This window comes from Diceros bicornis, chromosome 21, assembly GCF_020826845.1.
Source record: "Diceros bicornis minor isolate mBicDic1 chromosome 21, mDicBic1.mat.cur, whole genome shotgun sequence".
In the NCBI taxonomy this organism is placed as follows: Eukaryota; Metazoa; Chordata; class Mammalia; order Perissodactyla; family Rhinocerotidae; genus Diceros; species Diceros bicornis.
In genome coordinates, this window is record NC_080760.1 from 38786876 (window position 1) to 38812614 (window position 25739).

The 25739-nt window shown below is 43.5% G+C and overlaps 1 protein-coding gene and 1 non-coding gene across 8 annotated transcripts in view; one reads left to right on the plus strand and one right to left on the minus strand.

The window, feature by feature from the left end:
• Positions 1–19736, plus strand: part of TBC1D31 (TBC1 domain family member 31) — a 75727-nt gene extending 55991 nt beyond the window's left edge. For 4 of the 7 annotated variants that reach the window (XM_058564880.1, XM_058564878.1, XM_058564884.1 and 1 more), the window contains 5 exons: positions 7749–7889; positions 9278–9472; positions 11487–11625; positions 17221–17316; positions 19389–19736. In XM_058564880.1, the coding sequence (XP_058420863.1) occupies positions 7749–7889; positions 9278–9472; positions 11487–11625; positions 17221–17316; positions 19389–19522 (705 nt within the window). In that variant the 3' untranslated portion in view covers positions 19523–19736. Of the gene's footprint in view, positions 1–7748; positions 7890–9277; positions 9473–11486; positions 11626–17220; positions 17317–17424; positions 18899–19388 lie in introns of those variants that run through there. The other 3 variants (XM_058564879.1, XM_058564883.1, XM_058564881.1) reach the window with 3 other exon arrangements.
• Positions 19737–24451: 4715 nt separating this feature from the next.
• TRNAM-CAU (transfer RNA methionine (anticodon CAU)) lies at positions 24452–24524 on the minus strand. The gene has a single exon. It is a non-coding gene; the product is annotated as a tRNA-Met (tRNA).
• Between the last annotated feature and the right edge of the window lie 1215 nt (positions 24525–25739).

A 25739-nucleotide genomic window follows, 5' to 3' on the forward strand; every position in this document is an offset into this window, starting at 1 on the left:
GAGGGTCTTTTCATATTGATATATTTAGGAGATCTATTGATTTCATTCACTGGTATTTCCAGCTCCTTCCCCAGGTTTGGGAAGTTCTCAGATATTATTTCTTTGAACAAGTTCTCCACTCCTTTTTCCCTCTCTTCTCCCTCTGGAATACCTATAATCTTTATGTTGGATTTCCTAATTGAGTCGGATATTTCTCGGAGAGTTTCTTCATTTCTTTTAGTCTTAGTTCTCTTTCCTCTTCCATCTGGAGCACTTCTGCATTGCTGTCCTCAGTATTGCTAATTCTTTCCTCCATATTGTCAGCTCTGGTGCTTAAGGCTTCCAGATTTGTCTTTATCTCCTGTATTGTCTTTTTCATCTCTAAGATTTCTGATTGGTTTTTTTTTTTTTAATAGTTTCAATCTCTTTTGTGAAGAAACTCCTGATTTCACTGAATTGTCTGTGTTTTCTTGTATTTCATTAAGCTTTTTTATGATGGCTATTTTGAATTCTCTGTTGTTAAGGTTATACATTTCTGTGCTTTCTGGGTTGACTTCTGGGTGCTTGTCATTTTCCTTTTGGTCTGGAGATTTAATATATTTTTGCATGGTGCCTGTTAGTGTTGGCTTACCTTTCCTCATAGTGAAAATATATTGTCACAGCTTCCTCTTACTGCCGCTGGGTGGGGGTCAAGGGCTGTGTATTCTGGCCCGCCTCAATCCATGGGCACTCTTGTTGCCCCCTGGGTGATCATCAGTGTGGCTGAGTGGAGGCTGCTGGGGGGGAAGCATGGAAACAGCTGGAGCTGGAGCACAGCTAGGCCGAAGCAGCTGGGGCTTAGGTGTGGGTGGGTTGAAGCAGCTGCAGCTGAAGTGCCGCTGGACCAAAGAAGCTGGAACTGGAGTGCGCTGGGCCCAAGAAGCCGGAACTGGAGGGCGCTGGGCCCAAGAGGCCGGAACTGGAGGGCACTGGGCCCAAGAGGCCGGAACTGGAGGGCGCTGGGCCCAAGAAGCCGGAACTGGAGGGCGCTGGACCAAAGAAGCCGGAACTGGAGGGCGCTGGGCCCAAGAAGCCGGAACTGGAGGGCGCTGGGCCCAAGAAGCCGGAACTGGAGCACAGCTGGGCCCAAGAAACTGGAACTGGAGTGCACTGGGCCAAAGTTGCTGGCGCCAAGTCAGCTGGAGCCTGAGCACAGGCCAAGCCGAAGCAGCTGGAGCCAAGGAGATGGAGGGCGGTTAAGCCAAAGGAGCTGGGGGTGGGGCACGTTCCAGCCAAAAGAGCTCGGGCCATGGCTTGGTCCAGCTGGAGCAGCTGGGGCTGTGGTGTGGTGGGGACTAAGCTGCCGCTGCCTCTGGTGCTGGGGTGCAGGCTCGCCCCACTGCTGGTCAAGCTGGGCGCCTGGGGGCAGCTGTCTCTGACGGGGCTGAGCTGAAGTGCCGCTGTGCTGAAGCAGCAGTCAGGCGGGCCGGGTGGGGGAGGGGCGCTTATGTTCCCCTCACCCATCTCAGAGTTTTCTCCCCTCGCTGTCAATTTCTACTCTCCTGAGGGGCTAGCTTGTTGAAACTACCCTTGCAACAGTTCTGCTCCCTCCGTAGGGGGATTCCCTCAGGCTGTGAGGGGGCTTGGACAGCACCGTTTTTTTTGCAGCGAGCCGCCCCTCGCCCTCCTCTGAGAGCCGCATGGTCTCAGTCTCTGGGTCGCAGTCCTTGGGAAAGGAAGGGAGCTCCTCTTACCTCCTTCCACTTCTCTGGAGATTCCAGCACCTCAGTCCTTGGGTGTACGGCTGCCTGTGTGCCTCAGACGTCCCCTGTGTTGTGTGAATAGCTTCTGTTGGAATATGAACGTCCTTTTTGTTGTGTCTTAGAGGGGGAGAGTTCAGTGGGGGAAGCTCACTCCGCCATGATGCTGACGTCACTCCTTACTTGTTTTTTTTTAGGCAGAATATAGTATCCAGGACTGTAAGGTAGCCAAAATGTCTGAATATACAGAGTTTGTTGTAATTCTTTAATTCGTGTTTCTCTTAGCAACTTAGTCTGGTCTCTGAAGCACCAGAGGTAAGCCCCAGATTTTGCCTCAGGATCTTCTACCAACTTACTAAGTTTTCCTGTATCTGTGTAATAGTGACTGCAAAATTGTCCCAGTGCTTCACAAGGGTCAGTCAGGCGAGAGCTGTAAAGTAGTTTAAATTTGAATCTTCTGGAATCAAATCAGCAAGTATATACTTATACATATAATTCAGTTTCTAAGACACTGGAAAAAGGAACTTGGTTAATATAAATATTTATTGTAGAGGAAAAGGATTTGTTACTCATTTATTTAATGTTGAAACTGTAAATTTTCACTTCCTTCAGTCCTCTTAAAGTCTGACTTTGAATTTGAAATTAGTGATAACTGCAAATATGTAACAGGGAACATAACGTGTGATTGTTCTTCACATTAAATAAGATTTAAAACATAGAGCATCCATTCATACCTACGCCACTTCTTAAGTTCCCACACTGAACTTCTAGAACTGAGCCAGAGATTCACACTTTTGCTGAGTCGCTTATGATTTTGAATTAGGTGTAATTCATTTGGACCAAGCTTTTTACTATCTTTTCTTTGGGGGAGGTGGGATGGTGGCACCAGGGGGCATGATTTCAAGTTAACAGAAAATTTGCAAGAAAAATACTAAGAATTTCCAAATATTTTTCTCTCAGATTCTCAAATATTAACATTGTGCTAAATTTGCATCATGCTTCTCTTTCTATATGTTCACACACACCCTTTTTTTTCTGAACTGTTTAAGTTGTAGCCATGATGCCTCTTTAACCCTAAATACTTCAGTGTATATTTCCTGAAACCTAGGAGTCCTTATTACGTAACCACAGTACAATTATCAAAGTCAGGAAATTAACATATTATTATTATTTTTTGCAGAAACCTTATTTAGATTTTATCAGAATAAATTTATTGTCCTAAAAATGTCCTTTAGAGGAAAAGAAAATCTAAGATAATCTGTTTTTTGAGTTATGTCTCTTTAGTCTCCTTTAAATTGGAACCATTCCTGAATCTGTCTTTATATTTTATGATACTGATATTTTTGAAGCATATAGGCCAGATATTTTGTAGAATGTCCCTCAATTAGCATTTGTCTGTTGTTTCCTCATGATAAGATTCAACTTATGCACTTTTGCTGAAATGCCACAGACATGACGCTGAGTTTCTTTCTGTGTATCATATCATTTTTGCTGTCTTTTGAAGGAAATATTTATTTAAGCAAATTAATACAGTTAAAGGAGACTTAACCTACTCAGCAAAACTGACTTATAAAATCATGAACTGTATCTGGTAAATTAGATACAAAGGTGCTGCTACTGCTTTTTTCTTTTTCTTTTATTTATTTATTTATTTATTTATTTTTTTGAGGAAGATCAGCCCTGAGCTAACATCCGTGCCAATCCTCTTCTTTTTTTTTTTGCTGAGGAAGACCGGCCCTGAGCTAACATCTATTGCCGGTCCTCCTCCTAGTAGATAGTTGTATGTCGTAGTTGCACATCCTTCTAGTTGCTGTACGTGGGACGCGGCCTCAGCATGGCCAGACAAGCGGTGCATCAGTGCGCGCCCAGGATCCGAACTCGGGCCACCAGTAGCGGAGCGCGTGCACTTAATCAGTAAGCCACAGGGCCGGCCCTGCTACTGCCTTTTTCAAATTAACTTTAGTGATTAACACTTTATCTGCCAAACTTCTCTGTTACATTAGGTTGATTAAATGTGTCTGTTTCTTTTTTTTTTTTTTTAAGATTTTATTTATTTATTTATTTTCCCCCCAAAGCCCCAGTAGATAGTTGTATGTCATAGGTGCACATCCTTCTAGTTGCTGTATGTGGGACGCGGCCCTAGCATGGCCGGAGAGGCGGTGCGTCGGTGTGCGCCCGGGATCCGAACCTGGGCCGCCAGCGGCGGAGAGCGCGCACTTAACCGCCAAGCCACGGGGCCAGCCCTAAATGTGTCTATTTCTAAACAAACTATATCCCAGAAAGCAGACAATATTGTTGTTACCTCTATTGGAAATAGGAGCTCAACATTCCATATATATCTAATTTGAATAAAATTTTTTTAACAAAAGAATAAAACTAAGCACAAACAAAGAAGCAAATACAGCCCTGTGATCCAGATCCTATCCCTTTCTTCTTTTTCTAGGGCCTTGTTTCATCAAGTCCATTTTCTGTCTCTCCGTCTCTGTCTTCTCCCTGTCCTCCTGCGCACGTGCCTTCTCCTTGGCGTAGTACCAGCCTTACCAAGGTTGCTATGAGGATTAAATAAGTTCATGTTTATGTCTGTGTCAAGAGTCCTCAAGACTACCCTCAGGTTCAGTGAGTTGCTAGAAGGATTCACAGAATTCAGAAAAACCATTATACTCATGGTTATGGTTTATTACAGCAGAAGGATACAGATTCAACTCAGCAGAGGTAAAGGCATATCACTTGGCATCCAGGAGAGACCAGGCACAAGCTTCCAGGTGTCCTCTCCCAGGATAGTCATACAGATAGCACTTAATTTTGCCAGCAAAGATGTGTGACAACACTTGTAGAGTACTACCAACCAAACAGCTCACCCGAATTTGGTGTCCAGGGTTTACTGGGGCTGGTCGTACAAGCATGGAGTGTGCACGTGGCTGACCTTAGCTACTCAGCAGTGGTCACACTGACTATAGTGTGGCCCAAGGCTCCCACCATAAATAACATTGCTCATATAAGCTGTCTGGCATGGCCCAAGGCCCCAGCTATACAGAGGCACTCTTATTAGGCAGGATATTCCAAGGGCTTAGAGCTAGTCAGTGGCTAATCTTTTCTTTGGAATGTGCAGGATTTGAATAAATCAGACTACCGAGTTAACCCTTTAGTGCACAGTGTCTGATATATGGAAAAAGCCAGAGAGATATTAGTTTCCCTCCTTCCCCCTTGGCCGAAAACTCTCTATCATTTTACAAAATGAATTGACAACTTCCTTCCCCAGCCTGCTTCTTCAAACCATCGCCCTATCTTATTGCTCTTCATCGTTTTCAGATTTCCATTATTTTCCTCCTAATCCTTAATCTGTACGCATACATCATTTTACCTCTTTATGGAGTAGCTAAAATTCTACATTCTGCTTTTCTTTTTCACATAATAGAATCCTTCTTCAAGGGGCCAGCCTGGTGGTGTAGTGGTTAAGTTCGCATTCTCTGCTTTGGCAGCCCAGGGTTCACAGGGTCAGATCCTGGGCGTGGACCTACTCACTGCTCATCAGTCCTTGCTGTGGCAGCGTCCCATCTGCAGAGCAGGAAGATTGGCACAGATGTCAGCTCAGTGACCATCTTCCTCACCAAAAAAAAAAGAAATCCTTTTTCTAGATGGCTATATATCTTCATGGTTGTCATTTCAGGTGGCTATCGATGAACCATAACTTACTTAAACTTTTCTTCTGTTGTTAGATGTTTAAGTGGTTTACAGTTTTGGGCAATAAATTTCTTTACACATGTATCTTCTCTACATATAGTTGAAAAACATTTTTGTTTTTAACCAATTATGAAGGTAATTATGCTGCCAATAGATAATTAGAAAAGTAGAAAAAAATCCCTCTATCGGAAAATAACTGCTAATATCATCAGTAAGAATAAGTGAGATTATTTAGTACATAAAATTGGTATTTTGCTTTTTTAACTTAAATCTTCATGAATACTGTTTGCTGCCTCCCTCCGTCCACTGTACCCATTAGCACTCACTCCCCATCCCCCTGCCCCTGGCAACCACTAATTTACTTTCTGTCTCTATGGATTTGCCTATTCTTGACATTTCATATAAATAAATCATATATGTGGTCTTTCGTGACTGGCTTCTTTCACGTAGCATAATGTTTTCACTGTTTATCCATGTTGTAGCATGAGTCAGTACTTCATTCCTTTTTATGGCTGAATAATATTCCATTGTATGGATAGACCACATTTTGTTTATCCAGTCTTCAGTTTATCCAGTCTTCATTTGGGTTGTTTCCCCTTTTTGGCTATGATGAGTAGTGCTGCTATGAACATGCGTGTATGACTTTTTTATGTTTTCAGTTCTCTTACATGTACCTAAGAGTGTAGAGTTATATACCTAGGAGTGTAGAGTTTCAATTTCTCTACATTCTCATGAACAGTTGTTATTGTCTGTCTTTTTGATTATAGCCATACTAGTGGGTGTGAAGTTGTATCTTATTGTGGTTTTGATTTGTGTTTCCCTAATGACTTGTGATGTCAAGCATCTTTTCATATGTTTATTGGCCATTTTTATATCTTCTTTGGAGATCATGTGGTTAATGTCTATTCTAAGTATGTAGGGCCATATGTTCTTGGCTTTTAATCTGTCCTGTAATTTTTTGTTGAAAACTAGACATTTTAAGTAATAGGTGGCAATTCTGGAATCAGATTCTCCTCCGCCCTCTCCCCCCAGCATTTCTTTGCTTAGTGACTTTTCTGAATTAATTCTGTAAATTCTCTGTTCTTTGTCATGTGTAGCCACTGAAGTCTCTATTCAGTTAGCTTACTGATTGCACAGAGATTTTCTTAGATGCCTTGAACGAGCCTCTAGTCTTTGCCAAGGGGTTCTGTGTGCATCACGCTGGGGCTAACCTTCAGCACTCAGCTAGGTAGTTTACAACTCTGTCTTAGATTTCACTTCCTGATTGTGCAGAACCTCAGTTCACCAGAGCTGAGAGCTTAGGGCCTTCTCAGGTCTGAGCATTCACACAGCCCTTGGCATGAGCACAGCCTTACACATACACGAGGCCTTCTAGAGTCCTGGGAATCTATCTAAGCTTTTCAAAGCCCCCTGTGGACATCTAATTCCCACCTTTCCTGTAAAGCTTTTTGGTTAGCCTGTTGTTTGCTCTGTGATCCACTGCCTCAGGCAGCCAAGATATTCAACTGTTTCCTCTGATTGTTTTCAGTAAACATCCCCAGGGAAAAGGCTATTAAAAGTAAACTAGTTCTGGGCCCACCCGGTGGCACAAGCGGTTAAGTACACGCGTCCGCTGCAGCGGCCCAGGGTTCACTGGTTCAGATCCTGGGCGCACACTGACGCACCGCTTGTCAGGCCATGCTGTGGCAGCGTCCCATATAAAGTGGAGGAAGATGGGCATAGATGTTAGCCCAGAGGCAGTCTTCCTCAGCAAAAAGAGGAGGATTGGCAAATGTTAGCTCAGGGCCAATCTTCCTCACACACACACACAAAAAGTAAACTAGTTCTGAGTCAGGTCAAATAAAGGCAGCCTTGGGAGTGGGGTCTTCCAGAACCACCACACAGGTCAGATGATGACAATTCTCTGGGACAGGGAGTTTGAAGGAGCTCAGACTCCATTTTGCCCACTCCATTGGCTGTCAGGCTACTGGTTTTCAAGGCTAATGCAAAGCTGAGGGGAAGGGTGGGAATAGGAATAATGCAAGTTAAAAATGCCATAAAGCTTGCTGTCTTTAGCATTTTTATGAATAAATGCTCCCCAAATTGCTGCAAGCCTTCAGTTAATTTCCAAAGTTCTGAAAAAGTTGGGTTTGCCAGTATTCTCAGTGCTTTTATGGAGGAGAGAATTTTCAGAGGTCTTTACTCTTATTTTTGCTGATGTCACTGCTGTTTGCTTTTTACTTTGAAAATTAGATGATTACATTTTTTATTTGTAAGCATATTAGTATTCTGGAAAAAAGTCATTTTTGTGTTCTAGCATTATTATTATATAGATTGGTGATTTTTTTTTTACAAATAATTTTTTAACAGAATCTTACTAGAAATCAAGAAGCTGTTGCAAAAGAAATGAGAGAAGATGCAGATGCCTATAGACGAAAAGTGGATCTTGAAGAACACATGTTTCATAAACTGATAGAAACAGATCAAACTCAGATCCGAAACACTCAGAAGGTAAAAATATGATAAATTTAGCATATATGTTGAGGGAGAAATTTCTATTTTTCATCATTTTAAAAGAGGGAATTCAAAATTGAACTCTGCAGAGTTGAGTTAATTCATTTCTTTGCTTCAGTTATCAGAGTTCCTAGAATCTCACATTACTTTATTTACAGGTTACTTACTTCAGTGACAGCCTTCTACATGTGTCTTTTATACTCTTTGAGAATTTTAAGACAGAAGAAAATACAAAGGAAATTAGTAACATTATAAGTTGTAGTATCCTACTGTGTCATGTCTCAGAAATTGGCCCGGAGCAGATTAATTGCAAAACATCAAGTCTCTGCCTGGTATATAAGCCAGCATTTCCAAAGTATATTCTGGAGAATATTAGTAACTATTTATTATTCAATAAAATGGGAGATGGCAAACAAGTATTAGATACGCTGTCTTAAAGTTAGGTTTTCTTCATGTCAAATTTGAGGATATGGTACATTATGTATCTCTAAGAAAATTTCCTAAACTTATTTTATAGAATTTCTTATGGAGTACCCTTTCAGGAATGGTGGCTTAAATGAATTGAAATAGAATTTGAGACCTTCCAGAAAGAACTTTCTCTATTAGCCCTTTAAGGAAATGTTAATTGGTCTGTGGCAGGGCCTAGCCCTGGTCCAAAATCCAGGCGTAGTGTGAAGTTTCCCTACCTTCTGTCCTACAGCAATCCCCCCAGAATATCCCACCATTTTTTTTTCTCATAGGCTTTTGTCCAGTCTGTCAGAATGGGCTCTTCTGATTCATTTGCAAAGAGTTGAAACATGGAAATTGTTTAATCCCACCCGTCCGTTAGCCTAGAAGTTCTCAGCCTTGGCTATACATTAGAATCACTTCAGGAGCTTCTAAAAGTACTAGTATCCCTGAGCCAGCCCTGATGGCCTAGCGGTTAAAAGTTCAGCGCACTCCGCTTCGGCAGCCCGGGCCTGGTTCCCAGGCACGGAGCCACACTACTCATCTGTCAGTAGCCATGTTGTGGCAGCAGCTCACATAGAAGAACCAGAAGAACTTAGAACTAGAATATACAACTATGTACTGGGGCTTTGGGGTAAAAAAAGGAGGAAGACTGGCAACAGATGTTAGCTTAGGACAAATCTTCCCCTGCAAAAAAAAAGCAATTGGTGGAAGTAAGGGCTTTCACTATTTAAAAAAGAAAGTACCAATATCTAGCCGCCCCAGAGATTGATTTAGTTGGTTTGTGGTGGGGGCTGGACATCAGTTTGTTTTAAACACTCTGAGGTGATTCTAATGTACAGCCAGGGTTGTGAACAACTGCCCTAGACACTTGAGTACATTGAATGGATAAACCATAATTTTATATAGTCTGATCTTGTTTCTTAAATTTTTCTTAGTTAATTGAAGAAAATTTGGCAAAAGCTGAACAAGCATGTCTAAATACTGACTGGCGAATTCAAGCTTTACATAAACAAAGAAGCAGTGATCTACAACGAAGTGAACATTACCAGGAAATGGCCAAACTCCTTCAGAAAAACAGAAGGAAAGAAATAGAAGTATTAAATGCAATGAGCGAGGAGGAAGCTAAAAAGGTAAGAATGATGTTATAAACTTCTTCTTAGTCATTTAAATTTTGAAACATTACATAATCAAATGACAAAAGCATCAAACCAAATAATTTTTGTTGGAAAAGATCCTAAAGATGATCTAATTTCAATAGATGTTGCTCAAAGAAGTCCAACATTGATGCTACTAAAAATCACTGAGCCTCTTTCTCATTTACAGTAGTGTGTCTCAACTTCTCAGCTTCTTGGATTTGCTCTGGCTGATTGTATAATATTACTGCTTTAAGTTACCTGATGCTCGATAGTTAATGTAAAAGATTTTGAACAGTTAAGAATTAGATGTAGCTGCTAGGAACAAAAACCAAAATAACAATGACTTTAAGCAAGATAGAAGTGTTTTTCTTTTTCACGTGGAAGAAGTCTGGAGGTAGGCAGTCCTTGGTGTCCTGGCTCCAAGGTCATCAGGGAAACTGCCTCCTTCAGCCTTTCTGCTGCTTCCTGGTCTGTCTTTCATTCTCATGGATACCTTACCATCCAAGATGACTGGAATTCCAGCCATCGCGTATACATTCCATTCAGCAGGAGGAATATAGGACAGAAGTGCAAAAGGTTTCACCTCCAGCTGAGACAATTCCTTTTTAACTCCTTTCCAGAAATCCCACATTTGGCTGCAAAGGATTTTGGGAAATGTAGTATTTTTAGCAGGGAGCGTTATCATCTCAAATAAAATTAGAATTCTGTTCTAAAGAAGAATCAGAGAATGCATTTGAGGAGGCAACTTGAGTGTATGTCACACATGTGTGTCTTTTGGTCAGTCCTCCCCACAACTCTGGGATCTTGCTCTGTAGGTATTGCAGACACAGTGTACTTCCCTGAGGACACTGAAGGGCTGGGCAGAGATCAGGAACTAGACAGCTGGCCTCAGTCCATTCCTCTTTCTGCTGCTCTGTCATAATGTCTGTTCTGAAAGCTTTCCATCATGTATTTCCTTCACGTCACTATTCCAGATTCATTTTCCTCCTTCCTCACCCCAGGGGTATGGGGCCCTAACTTATAATCCTTTCATTCAAGGACAGGGAGGGGCGGGAGGGATGCCCAGATCCCTGAGGCTCTTCTCCTCAGGAAGTTGGGATGGAGCCCGCATCTTGAAGGTAAGGACTGCGACACTAGGGCTGGACTGTAGAATCGGGTGCTGCTCTCCTCTGGTGAAATGGGGTATTTGAGAGGAGACGGAGAGTCATGGTCAGGGCTTCATGTTCCACAGAGAGAGATCCTTCGTTGTGTCTGGTGTCCGGGGTTCTAAAGCTGGCTTGACTGCTGTGCGGCCTTGGAAGATACTCAGACTCAGTCTCCTCATCAGTGACATGAAAGGGACGGATCTCTGTGGTCCTTCCTGGCCTTAATGAGTCTTCAAGGTTTTTTTTTATTTAATGCATAGTTAGTGCATTAGCATTTCTATAACATAAAAATTATATGTGTTTGCATATAAAAGCTGTAGCATCTCTAGAACATTGGTAAACTTTAGGAGTTATATAGTATTGTAAATTTATTATTTTAGTTACCCTTGGAGCTAATTTAAGATGATTGTTTTCTCACTTTAGGAAGAAGAAAGTAGGGGCTAATAGAGATTACGTGGCTTTCCTGTAGTCGTGTGCACCAGAGCTGGGCAAAGAATTCAGTCTCTGAATTTTGTAGACTTTAAAGGCATAGCATTCAAATTAAATAAAACAATTGCCATTAATTTAAAAACTAGCTTAATCCCATAAGATCTGAGATTTGAAATGGATTCTTATTTCAGTGACAGTTGTGTGCACGTGGCACCCGAGGTGCTGAGTGGTGCATCAGAAGTGCCTCTGCTTTCAAGGCTCTGCAGCAGTCCTGGGCTGCACAGGCACCCGCATTACCCTGATTCCACACAGATCCTGCGTGCTGGGAAACACAAACGGAAGCGGAGGAGAGGAAACAGAGGGGCTTATTCCGCTGCAAGAGTTTGGATTACCAGTTTTTATGTGATCTTTTTTTTTCACTTATTTGTATTTAGTGGAAGGAAGCTGAAGAGAAAGACTTCCATTTGAAATCAGAAAGGAAAGCTTCTGCCCTTTCAGATGCATCTAGAAAGTGGTTTCTAGAGAAGGAGATAAATGATGCTGTAGAACATGCTGAGCATCCATGTAATAAAGGTGAGTGTCCGTGAATTCCTCTCTCTCTCCATGTATTACAGATTCATTTAGATGTGATCTGTGATCATGGATAAATTCTTAAGGTGTATTTTGGCACTTGTATTCAGATTATTGCTCAGCTAAAAGGTAATCACTATTCACCATTTTTTTGGTCAAAAAGAGTGAGGAAAAGCTGAGGAGATGGGGCTGTTAAAAACCAGCTCCAATCAAAAAAAATTTCTCAGCCATCCTGTAGAATTGTTTTATTCCATGGTCCTTGGCATTCCCTTAATATATCAGAAGTGAATTTGTTCCCAAAGTGCTATTTCTAGTTTTTTTTAGTAAATATTTGTGCTTTGCCAATAGCTGGTCCTCAGAACAATAGTATATTAAAGTAGCACAAGGAAACTTCTTAGAAGATCTAATCAAATGTTAGGTTTTGGTACAGGGTTTACAATGGCATCAACTGAAAAATCAAAATTATAATTTAAAATTCTAAGAGTAGTACGGATGCAGGGAACTTTTATGTTACTGTATTTTGTAGTGTTTTGGTCTTTTATAATGTATATGTATTACTTTTTTTAATAACAGCCTTATTGATACATAATTCACATGCCATACCATTCACCTATTTAAAATGTACAATTTGGTAGTATTGTGTTATCATATATTAAAAAATACATTCAGAGTTGTGCAACCATCACCACAATCAATTTTAGAATATTTTCAGCACCCCAAAATAAACCCCACACCCATTTGCAATCATTCCCCATTTCCCATCACTTCACCCCAGCCCCTGGCAACCAATAATCTACTTCCTGTCTCTATAGATTAGCCTATTCAGGAAATTTCATGTAAATGGAATCATACAATATATGGTCTTTTGTGTCTGACTTCTTCAACCTAGCATAATGTTTTGAGGTTCAAGCAGGTTGTAGCCTGTATCAATACTTCATTCCTTTTTATTGCCAAATAATATTCCACTGTGTGGATATTCCACATTTGATGAAGGGATATATCCCTTCATCAGTTGATGGACATTTGGGTTGAATCCACTTTTGTGGCTTTTATGAATAATGCTGCTATGTGCACAACTTTTAAAAGTCACAAATTTGAAACGTAAACATATATGTTCAATGCCATCTATCATAATTTAATTGTCTACTTTTGAAACCCCTCATTCCCTCTCATACTTTAGATTTAGGTCCCAAGTAGCACCCAGAGCACTTGGGGGAGGTGGGGAGAGGGATGTCACTCTTTGCACAAATTAAATATTTAAAACTGGCTTGTAAAAGATACTAACCACTGGAGCTGCCACTTCTCCCTAGCCCTCTCTCACTTACCCCTGCTATAGAAAGAAAAAAGTCTTGAGGCTTTTAGAGAACCTATGAATTTAGAAATAGAAAAAGGGAAGAAACTGCAAAAAGCTTCCCTCATCAGTAGTCTTCCTGTTGGCCTCTCTGCCTCCATGATGTCTTCCTGCCATGTTTTTTACCTAAAATTTTTTAACTGTCCTAAATTTCACCAATGAGAGATAATTTGGTTAATAATCATCCATTTTTCAAAAGGTAAGATGTAAAGATTGTCGTTTTCTTAATCAGGATGTATAAATTAAATCAGAGTCATTTAATCCGAAAACTGGGAGATAATCAACTATAATTAGGCAAACAGTGTTTTGACTGGAGGTGCTCAGCAGTGGTTTGTCACTCAGAGCCTAGAAGGGAGGCACCAGCAAGTAGGAAACAGATAAGCGTGTGCCAACAACAGGGCACTTATTTAAAATTTCACCCAGTGTCAAATCTTTATTAGCAATGGGGAGGAAATTCTTATTGTCTTCCAGAAAACAGAACCTTCTGCCGCTAAAATCCCAGGTCCAGAAACTTAAACTGTAGCTGAATAGCTATGTCTTATAAAATAATATTAGTCCAAATTTTTAAATGGGCAAAGGATTTGAATAGACATTTCTCCAAAAAAGATATACAAATGACCAATACACACGTGAAAAGATGTTCAACTTCATTAGTCATTAGGGAAATACAAATCAAAACCAAAGAGAAAATAATTAAAATTTTTAAAAAACGCACTGAGATAGCACTTCACACCCACTAGCAGACTATAATCAAACAGTAACAAGTGTTGGTGAGGATCAGAGAAATTGGAACAGTGCTGGTGGGAATGTAAAATGGTGTAGCCACTTTGGGAAAGTTTGGCAGTTCCCCAAAAGGTTAAACGTAGAGTGACTATATGTCCAAGCAATTCCACTCCTAGATATATACCCAAGAGAGGCAAAAACATGTCCTTACAAAAATTTATAATGATGCTCATAGTATCATTATTCATAATAACCAAAAAGTAGAAACAACCCAAGTATCTATCCAATGAGGAATGGATCAACAAAATATGGTAGATCCATACAATGGAAACTTATTTAGCAATAAAAAGGAGTTAAGTACTGACTCAAGCTACAAAATGGATAAACCTTAAAGACCTTTTGTTAAGATAAAGAAGCCAGACATAAAGCCATCACATATCGTATGATTCTCTTCATATGAGATGTCCAGAGTAGGCAAATTTGTACAGGCAGAAAGTAGATTAGTGGTTGCTGAGGGTTTGGGGGGTGACTACTAATGAGTATGGGGTTTCTTTTTGAGGTGATGGAAATGTTCTGGAATTAGTGGTGACGTTACACAACTCTATACTAAAAACACTGAATTGTACACTTTAAAAGAGTGAATTTTATGGAATGTAAATTATATCTCCATGAAACTGTTATTTTTTTAAAAAAGACATTAGTAAATGTTGTGGGGCCATTGGCCCAGGTTTTTAAACTCCTGGGCTTTGAAGAAAGGGAAGGGCTTAGAGCAGTGGGGAGGACATGTCAGAGGGAGAATTTCATGGTGTGGTGCAGGAGCCCAAACTGGATGACAGGACAGGAGCACTGGGCCTGAGTCCCACCTTTATGGCAAGTGAACACAAGAGTTTAAGTCAACTTAGGCGGAGTCACTAAGCTGTGTGCCTCTGGCTAGTTTATTTAACTACTTGCCTTCATTCATTGGAATTTATTCAGAAATGTGTACTGGTCTTCAGTTTTCTCATTTGTAAAATGAGAAGATTATAGACTAGGTGATCTTTAATTTTGTTACGGTTCTAACATTATATTACACTGTTTTCTAACCATTTATGGGTTGTGGGCCTCTCTGAGAATCTCCCCCAGAAACTTGCACATAAGCATACACACAAAATTTTCCCGTATAATTTTGTGGATTCACCAACCAAAGGCCTCTATGAACTTTGTTTGTATGTGATAGAACTTATTAAATGTAATTAATCAATGGCAGAAAGTTGCCTGTCATGGGGGTGTACGTTAGGCCAGCTGGAGCAGAGAGACAACACAAGGACGGGTATAGATGCCATTGCAGAAGGTAGATGATAGGGCCTTGAGTGCCGGGCTCAGAAATTGGGCCCCATCCTGTTTGCCAACCTGGCTGCACAGGAGAATGACCTGTGGAGAACACTTTGTATAGGGCTTGCCTCCTGGGTAGGAGAAGGAAGGACATTTAAGTTGTGCCCTTTTAGGCCGGCCCCGTGGCTTAGCGGTTAAGTACACGCGCTCCGCTGCTGGCGGCCCGGGTTCAGATCCCGGGTGCGCACCAAAGCACCACTTCTCCGGCCATGCTGAGGCCGCGTCCCACATACAGCAACTAGAAGGATGTGCAGCTGTGACATACAACATCTGCTGGGGCTTTGGGGGGAAAAAAAATAAAATAAAATTATAATTTGTGCCCTTTTGTTCCTTTTGAATTTTATGGTTCATGTAATTCCAATTCAGTAAATAAATACTAATTTAAAATAATAAGAATCACCTTTGGGACTTTAAAATATATATATTAAGAAAAACAAGTTGCAGTTCAAAAAGTATAGGCAAAGAAACTTTCACTTTTTACTTTATTCCTTTTGTGTTCAAATTTCTTACAATTAGCATTTATTATCTTTTTTGTAAATTGCAGATTATTTTTTAAAAATACATTTAATCAGGACCTCACCAATGGTAATTTAATTTGGTAGATCTAGGATGGAAGCTAGAAAGTTAGATTTTTGTTCTAAGGTTTCACAGGTGCATCTGCTCAGCCAGTGTTTGAAACATTGCCGTAGGCTAAAGGAACAGAGAGAATATTTACAGTGTGGCCCTCTGGGAAGATGAATTAACCAGCCGTGGCAGCATGGATTTGGGAGAACAGATGAGAGACAAGGAACTGTGAGATCTCGGGCTGGGAAGGATCTGAGGAACCAGGGTCTGATCCGTGCATCTTCTCTGCAGCGCTGTGATAGTGGTCTTCCAGCCTGTGCTGGAATACTTACCGAACTGGAGAGCCCAGTACCTTATTCCGTCTTCTGCCAGTATTTCATTTAAAAGTGACTCCTTCCTCCTGTAAAGTTGAATCTGGTTTTGTTTTTGTTTTGTTTTTTTGTTTTTATTTTAATTCTCTCACTAGACACTCTTCTCTGGAGCAATGCAGATTAATTACATTTACTGCCTCTGCCACATGCCAGCCCCTCGGATATTTGAAGATGACTCCTGTATTCCATTCCAAATTAGTCATTTGGTAATTAGTCAGATTTGTCTTAATGACTTGTTGAGCTAAAACTACAGCTCTTGAGACCAGGTAAAAGCATTTTAATGAGTCGATGTGACCCCAGCAGTCTGGGCCTGCCTCCTGGAGGCTCGGACCCGAGGGATGGGAGTAGAAAGGAAGGGACAGCTATAAGCAGCATTAGGATGAAAAATCAAAAAGACCTTGTGTCTTATTGGATGTAAAGCTGTAGGAGTTAGGGACCAGTAAAAACACAGCTGAAGGGTGAGCATAAACTGTGAGGTGAGGAGAGCGATTAGTTAAATAGGGGGGCACCAGATGGGTGCTGGCACACTGCTGTGCTTACTGCTCTGAGGCGGCTGCAGGTCAGGCTGGCTCTGTGATGAGGCCCCGCCTGGTTAAAGCCAGCAGTGAGCAGCTCACAGTAGTTCTCAGGAAAGGCTTGCTGATCGCATTTCACAATCTCTTCTAAGAAATATTCAGGATCTCTATCCTAATATATATATATTTTTGAATTATTTGTTGGCTTTTGGTTTTAACTAAGGGTGTTTTGAAAATACGTTACCAAAACTTCAGCTCAGCTCTTAATTCTCACTAACTGCACTTGCCTTGCCTTTTGAGTGGTGACAGCATTCTTCTCAGAACAGAAAAGTAAAAGGCTTTTCATCCTTGGCAATTTTTTTTTTTTTTTTGGTGAGGAAGATTGGCCCTGAGCTAACTTCTGTTGCCAATCTTCCTCTTTTTGCTTGAGGAAGAGTGGCTCTGAGCTAACATCTGTGCCACTCTTCCTGCATTTTGTATGTGGGTCGGTGCCACAGCATGGCTTGATGAGTGGTGTAAGTCCACCCCAGGATCCAAACCCGCGAACTGGGGCCGCCAAAGGGCAGCATGCCGCACTTAACCACTATGCCACCACGCCGGCCCTTGTCCTTGGCAATTTTAATTGACTGGGGAGCATTTGGAATTAATAAAGGCTTTCCACTCACTCTCAAACATCATGTTTATCTCCTCACTTTTATAACAGTAGTGCCCAGATGCCAAAATGAACAGGTCGCCTCAAGCTGTTTGCCTGGAACCTCACAATTAAGTGACATTTGTGAAGTGGATTCCTCAGCACGGAGTAAGTTGATAAGCAAGAAAGATTTCTTCTATCTTTGAAAATTTAGCAATATTTAAGCAAGATTGTGGCTTAAATTATATTTATGGCACATCGATGCCATTTTCCCAGGGCATTGATAATGGAAATCCTAAAATGGAGGTGGCAAGATTCTCAGATTTCCAGCTGGGGAAAAACTGGATCAGACCGAAACCCAAGTACAAGAAAGTTTGCCAGATATCGCTAATGCTCCTCCATTTCTTCAGCATCAGCACTGCTGTCCAAAATCAGAGCTGGAGGCTCCAGCAGAAGCCTGTCACTCACTAAATTAATGATACTCATAACTATTTTTACATCCTTGTGAAAAGAAAACCTCAGCATTATTTTTCAAAGCTATTACTAATATTTGAATTTTCTGACTCTGTTCTGGGCTGGGCTCCATTGAAAACTTGTGTTTGCTGTGGGCCCTGATGGACTGAGCACTGGGACAGCCTCGGTCAGACCCGCTGAGGGCAGGTGGCTTCATGCTGATTCGTGGACTTTTGATCCTTTGACTTGATTTGCCGGAGGTTTTTGTTTATTTTTGGAAGGGACAGGGTGGAAACATCTTAGGGAAATGTAGTCATAGCATTAGCCCATAAAGGAGCTAACAATTTCCCAGGAAAGTCTTTGATTTGTTTTTAAAAGGTGGGGAAGGAACAAGAAACTCTGTGAGACTTTATTTGAAATGACTTTTTCAGTAAAACTGTCGTATAGATGAATCAGAATTTAACAAGGTCTTCTGAGTTCTTTTAGAAGAATGAACTTTTATACAGTGTTCCCTAAGACTAGCTTTATAAGAAAGACACTGAATAACAAGTCCACTGAGATTCCAGTGTTGTGTAAAATATTTTTGCTAATTCATACTTTTATAGGCATCTATAAATTTGGTGTCAGAATATAAGTTAAACCAAAAGTCATGCGTAAGTCAAATGAAAGTACAAGAGATTCTCAACTGTTCTCTATTCTCACATGTCAGAACTTAACTTTTTAACTAGATAATTCTAAATTGAAAATCGAGTTGAGGATATTTGGTTAAGTTTAGGTTACTTGGGAGCAAAACAAAAAAGCATAAAAGTTGTATTCCTTTGGGGGGAAATAGTTTGCAGAAGTTGAAACTGAATATGTAACTACGTTTCAGAGAAGTGTATTTTTAAGATTTATTTTTTTCTTCAAATTCCAGTGTTTACCCGCCCCTCTGAATGAGTACGGGATGGCAGTTACACTAGGACACATGGTAGTGCTTTCACCTAGATTCTGGACTCTTTCTGTGTTAGCTACTATTAAAAGCATTTGAGGGCCGGCGCTGTGGCTTAGCAGTTAAGTGCGGGCGCCCCACTACTGGCAGCCCGGGTTTGGATCCCGGGCGTGCACCGACGCACTGTTTCTCCGGCCATGCTGAGGCCGTGTCCCACATACAGCAGCTAGAAGGATGTGCAACTATGACATACAACTATCTGCTGGGGCTTTGGGGAGAAAAAGGGAAAAAAAGGAGGAGGATTGGCAATAGATGTTAGCTCAGGGCCCGTCTTCCTCAGCAAAAAGAGGAGGATTGGCATGGATGTTAGCTCAGGGCTGATCTTCCTCACAAAAAAAAAAAAAAAGCATTTGATTTACTTATTTCTGTTTAATCATTGGGAAGTGGTCGCAGTGTACATTTTGCAGTATTAATTTTGGCAACTTGGATTGCCTTTTCTCACTTCCATTAAGCGTCATAGGAAGGAAACTTACTGTTGCAAAGAACTCAAATTCTCTCTTAGACAAGTTTTGTTCCTAATTTAAAAGATTGTCTGTATCCCCCAAAGAAAAAAAATGCTAAATAACCAAAAGTAGATAAGTTCTCTGATAGCATTCATTCAGTTTAACAAACATTCGGCCTGTAAATGGAACCACATAGGGCCAGTAATATATTAGGCTTTTTTGTTTAAGAAATTTGGTTTTTGGAATATTTATTTCATTATTGATTTTTTGCAACATTTTTACCTTTAAAATAAACGCTGTATCATTGCTACCATTAGAAAATGAAACTATTATTAATTTTAAATTTTGTTTTCAAGTTTCTTTAAATCAAAGAAAAATCCAGTGGGACACCATGGAACGGGATCTGATGGAGAGAGTGAGAAATCTTCGCCAGAGACTCACCGCCCAGGCTCGACACAGGTGTCAGACGCCTCATCTTTTGGCTACATAGGAGGCTTGTCCCCTCGAGATAGTCAAAGAGAGAGAACTATTTTGCAATCAATGACACTGATTTTTAGATTATTTATTTTAAATTCCTATAGAGATCAACCTTTTGTATAGAAAAATGTGTGCATAAAAATTATGTGTTCTATTTAATTCTGATGCTTTTTGGCTTGTAAATGGCTCCTTGTACTTTTCACAATAAAAAAATGTTTGCAGGGGCAGCCCTGTGGCGTAGCGGTTAAGTGCGCATGCTCTGCTGCTGGCGGCCTGGGTTCGGATCCCAGGTGCGCACTGAGGCACCGCTTGTCAGGCCATGCTGTGGCGGCATCCCATATAAAGTGGAGGAAGATAGGCACAGATGTTAGCCCAGGGCCAGTCTTCTTCAGCAAAAAAAACAAAAAACAAAAGACTGGCATGGATGTTAGCCCAGGGCTGATCTTCCTCACACACAAAAAAAAATGTTTGCAGCTATTGAAACTTGTGTTGGGGTTTTTCAGGTTGCAAGGAGCAGCATAAACCTCAGTAACTTTAGTTGATGAGGGTTGATTTTAAAGATAAACCGAGAGATAAAGAGCAGGATACTGTGTCAACAGTGGTACACCCAGGACTGAGAGCAAACTTAGCAGGGCTCCACAGCACCACCAGCGGGGAGCGGCCTGGATTCTAGCCCTGTGTCTGCCCAGCAGCAGGACCTCCTCTTCGCCAGTGATCCAACCGTGCTCCTGCCATTGGTATCTCTGTCTCTGTGTCTCCAGCTTCTCCTGCCCTCTGCCTGCTTCTGACAGAACCTACTACTCTCCCCCTCTTAGCTCCACAGCAGGGCTGCTCACGACGTCATCATCTTGGGCAAATTACTTCTCTGAACCTAGTTTTGAAAGGAGGGTAGAAATAGCTCATGGACTTGATGCGAGGATTAAATACAGTAAAGTACATAAAGTTCCTGGTACCACACTTGACAGACAATAAGTGTGCAATACATGGTAGTAATTCTCCTTTCTGGGGTCACAAAGCATAATCTTATGGTAAACCAGATATTTTCAGTCAGCAGAGGGCTCTCTTTTGTCCAATAGGCAAAGTCCTAAAATAAGACCCCATCACTGTGCAAGGCGCTGCTTTCCCAAGAGCACTTCCCTCCGCCTGATTTCTGGTAGTTACAGCAGGCCTCATGGGCCAGGATGGTGTGTTTGGCAACAGGAAGTCACAGGATATAAAATACATAGGGTATGATGGGAACTTGGGAGAAAGAGAAATTGCTTGTTCACCCAAAAGCATTCAAATTCTAAAATATTGTGATTCTGCCAGCCAGAATCAGCTGTTTATTGCCACTTTTTTATCTTTACTTCAGGTCCTCTTTCACTAGAATTTACACCGGCTCAGATTGGTTTTGCAACTACACACACACACCTCCTTTACAGTATTACAGTATTTCATTTTTAAAAAGTTTCCGTTTATCCAGTGAAAGTGAGTTATGCATACTCTCAACCAAATGAAGAAGTTCTTTTTATCACATTTTTTCAGTTTCCTCTGAGCCTACAGTTCTCCTAGTAATAATCTTGATAAAGTCACTGCCTTAGCAGATTTCAGATACTTGGCTGAATCTCTTCAGTCATATGTGCTTGGTTAGCATTTCAAAGGTTATCGCATTTAATAAAATACATTTCTGATTATCTCTTCCTGCTTCTTGACATTATATCCTCAACCTTACCCCAATTTCTTTATGATGTCAATTCTCTAGGAATTGAATAAAGTTTGAGTTTGTTAAAGTGAAGCGGTTCCTAAAGGCCTTTTCCTATTTATTACATCCATGCGGTTTCTCTCTCGTGTACCATGTTGGGTAGATTTTGGGTTCCGTCTCCACATCGATTACACTTAGAGAGTCTCTCCCAGGATTTATTCAGTGGTGTTGAATGAATACGTTACTAACTTGGTTAAAGCCCTTTGCACATTTATTACATTCATTTGGTTCTTCTCTGGTGTGAATTCTGATGTGGAGCCGGATTTGAGCGTTTGCTGGAGGCCTGTCCACGGTGATTCCGTGTTGACGTTTCAGCAGTCATGACTACGAGGACCGTAGTGTGGGGGCACTAAGCACAGATTCTGGGCTTACTGTTCAATCTCATATCAGTCTGGGTCCTATCAGGAGACAAACCACACGATAGTTAAACAGGAAAAATCTCATATAAATCGTTATTGAACTATGATAGGGGAGTAACTATAAAGATGTGAAGAGAACTAAAGCGTGCCTAGGACTGAGGGAGAGTACTCCAGGAGGGACAGAATTGGAAGAGAGGCCCCTGCCTCCCCAGGCTCAGGCTCAGCCCTGGTGGGAGAAGGTGCGGTTGCAGACCATTGCCTAACGGAGAGTTTGCTGGGTTGCCGAGGCCAGAGCCGGCCCACAGTCCACAGGCAGCAGGAGGGAAGTCTGGGGTGCGGGCAGGTGGAGGCAGTATTGAAAGCACATAGGGAGTCAGCATCAGGCCCCGGGGTGTAGTCAGGGTTGGGTGTGGCCTGGTGTGTGCACTGTCCTGCACTGTGCATGTCGAGAGGGCCACGGGAAAGCACCCCCTGGGGCACAGGCAAACCAAGGCTGAGCGTGCCATGTCCACGTGGGGAGGACTGCAGCAAAGTGGTCATCAGGCCGGGGCTGTGGAGTCACCAAGACATTGTGCGCTCCGGGCGCACGGCTGGGGCAGAGCACCACTGAATGTCCGCACACACGCTGCTGATGGACCAGGAAGCAGGAGCAAGAAGAAGCAACACAGCACATTGGAGCTAGAAAGAGGAGCCCGTTCCTCCTGCCGTGTCCTCCAGCACCCTCTACTGACGGCTGCCCCTCGTGCACACTAAGGAGAAGCGCCTGGAGAGCCCAGTCCCTTATTGCAGAGCAGCTGCTGAAGAGGGCACGTGGAGCCGAGAGGAGCCGAGAGGCAGGCAGTAGATAGTGGGCACACCCATGCAATTGGAAGTGGCTCTTAAGTTTACTCGGTTGGTTGACAGACATGTGGCCTCAATGTCAGCCTCTATTTAATCAGATTGAGAGGCTAGAATTTCCCTGTCATGATGTAGATGAAGGTATCCAAAGGCTTAGGAAGGGAGGAATGTAAGAGTGGATTTATCACAAATGAACTTCTTGTTCACCTCCCAACTGCATGCTCAGCTCCAAAGATGCTCCCTTTGTCACGGCATCGAGTGAAAGGAGCATCTGCAAACTTGAACAGCTCTGCGGTGGCTCTCCTCTCTTGGTGTGTGATGGTGGGACGCCACCATGGATGTGCTCCCTGACTTCAGTGGGGACGATGGGATTCCATCGCAGCAGAGGCTAAGTGTGGCATTTAACTACCGAAGACAAGCATTTAGCAGCAGAGAAGCAGCAGTGGTAAGGGATTTTTGGCTATTGGTCATTGATTATGTTATCCCCAAGAATGAAGGCGATAAGCAGCCTACGAAAATGCTGCTTGATACACGCAACCGGGAAAACTTCAGATCCGGGGACCGAAAACCTGACTTGAGTCACCACGATGGAGAGCTATACCTATCACCCATTTTCCAGACCTAAACTCATTTCCAGATCCGAAGCCTGGTGATTGAAGGGGAGGCCAGGTCCCCTGCAGGAAGGATCCTGCAGCAGTGAGTGCCCCATACATGTAGGATAAATAATCCCCCAGGCCTTCCCCAAAGGGACCTGTTGCCATTTATTTGAATGCGTAGGAGGGAAAAGAAAACACCCAGACCTTTCAGGGACACTAGACATTGGCTTTAAATTTGACACCAAAGTCAGGGCTAGTGGGGGTCAGGTGATGAAGAAGTCTGGGCCAAGTCTGAATTACAGTGGACGAAGCAGGGCCATGAACCAACTGTGGTTAGTTCCCGAGTACCTGAGTGTATAATTAGAATAAACATACTGACAAGTGGCAGAATCTCCACAGTGGCACTGTGACCCACTGAGTAACGGTCTTTATGGTAGAAAGAGCCAAGTGAAAGCCTCTGGAATGTGCCCCCTACCAGGAGAGTAAACCAAAGTATTACCGCATCCCTGATGGGGAACTGCAGAGATCGGTGTCGCCATCAAATCGTGCAAGACGAAGGGATGGTTACAGCTGTCACCCCTCAATTTAACTTGCTATTTGCCCTGTGCAGAATGACTGCACTGTCAGAAACCATCTATGGTGACAGCGGTTGCGGCAACCGTCTCAGACGCAGGACCGGCACAGCCCGCGCCGTGTTAGCCCCCAGCAGCGGCCTGCAGGGCCTCCCTACGACCCCTCCCCTAGACCCTATCACGTCCTGCCACTCCCCAGCTCCACAGCCCGAACTCCTCCGCACGGTGTTCAGTGGCCCCTACCGTCTGGCCTCTCATCACGTGCCGCCCACCTCCCACAGCCCCCCAGACCCACCCTTCCCTGGTGCCAGGTGTCAGGCATCAGCCCCCGCCCCGGGGGCCTGTGTTCCAGTGTCTCCTTGGAGCCCCCATCAGAGGGCCTTGCACCAGGGCGCTGGCAGCGCCCTCCTGGCCGGTGAGCACCGCGTGCTCCGGGCTGTGCGCGTCCCCCGCGACGCCAGTGCTCAGGGGCAAGGGCAGGACCAACAGGAGTGTTAGGCGGGCAGCGCGGAGGTGGTGAGGCTGAGGTTCTTCCTAAGGGGCGTCTTCCGCCAGCGTCCCCCTGTCGCCATGCCCCCGCCTTCCGTCTGGTCCTCCGCCCTCCACCCAGCACGCCGAGAGCCGCGGGGCAGCGCGGCAGCGTCGGGAGAGTTTAGGTCAGTCACCCGTCGGGGCCCCCGGTACCTCGGGGAGAGAGGTCGAGCCGAGCGGAGGGCGACACACCGGGGACCCCAGCAGGGGAAAGCGCGCACGCTCGGGGTCTCCCCGTCCACAGCCCGGCAAACAAAACCCGTCTTTCTTGCAAGAGTAAAGATATAGGAGCGAACAAAACTAGTGTGCCCCGTGTGAGGATCGAACTCACGACCTTCAGATTATGAGACTGACGCGCTGCCTACTGCGCTAACGAGGCACCTAGGAGCCGCTTCCGGCCGTAGAGTAATGAGGCCAGCACAGCGGCCCTGTGCGCATGTTCAGAAAATTATGGCGTCCTGTCTGCTTCCACTAGGTCCCTGGCCCGGGACGCTCGGCGTTCCAGGCCCCAGCGCCAGCGCCAGCGCCCGCGCTCGCTCCGGAGAGCGCCCTGGCCGAAACGCCCCCTGCTTTCCAGTCTTCCTCCGCTTGCCGATCTGCTTGTCAATCGACAAACACTGCGGCTTGCTTGGCAGCGCTGCGCTGGGTAGGGGGACACGGGAGAGTGGGATTCTTCCTGTTGTTGTAAACGCTTACTTTTGTATAGTGCTTACAAAGGGGTTGCACATTTGTGATCTCGTGAAACACTTATTGGGCACCTACTGTGTTCCGCGCCCTGTGCTGAATGCTGCGTTCACAGGGACACCCGCAGCCTCCGAGAGTTGGAGTGGGCGCGCAGATGCAGGATTTGAAAACACACACATACACACCCCACGGCAGACCCCCGATCCTCCCGGCGCCCCAGGCTGAGGCCGCCCTTCTCTGAAGCGTCCGCAGCTCCGGAAACGAAGCCCAGAGCCACAGCCTCGGCGTCTCGGAAGCCCCCAGCCCTCCCCACCCTCCCCTCGCCTTCCCCCGGCCCTTTACACGGTCATTTACACACGTTCATCCTTAAAGGAAACTGGATGTCACTATCATAAATGGAACAAAGGGGATTTTTCCCTAATACACGTTAGAATAAGTATGTAACTACTGAAATAAAAAATACTTCTCCACGAACCATCTAAAATCAGCCAGACTACGGCACACTTAAGATCTGCGTGTCGCTGTAAGTAAATTTTACCTTAAAAATAGTAAATGTAGACTGGACTCCAGCCGATGGGAGGCATGGGCTCTGGGGGAGTGTCCTGACGTCTGCAAGTCTGAAGTGCTCAGAAGACCAGACGATGTGATGGACCCACGGACCTCAGGGCGGAGAGGGGGAGACGCGGGAGGCAGAGTAAGAGGTTAACGTGGATTCAGGCGGCGGGGATATGGATGTTCACTGCGCCATTCTTTCAGTGTTTCTGCTTATCTGAAAACTTTCATTGTAAAGTGCTGGGGGGGGAATTTTTTAAATCATCCAGAATTTGGGAGATGTTAAGAGGGCAGATGGCAGTATGAGTGTAAGGAGATGGAGAAAATAATATTATCTTAGGAGCAGGCAGCAGAATTT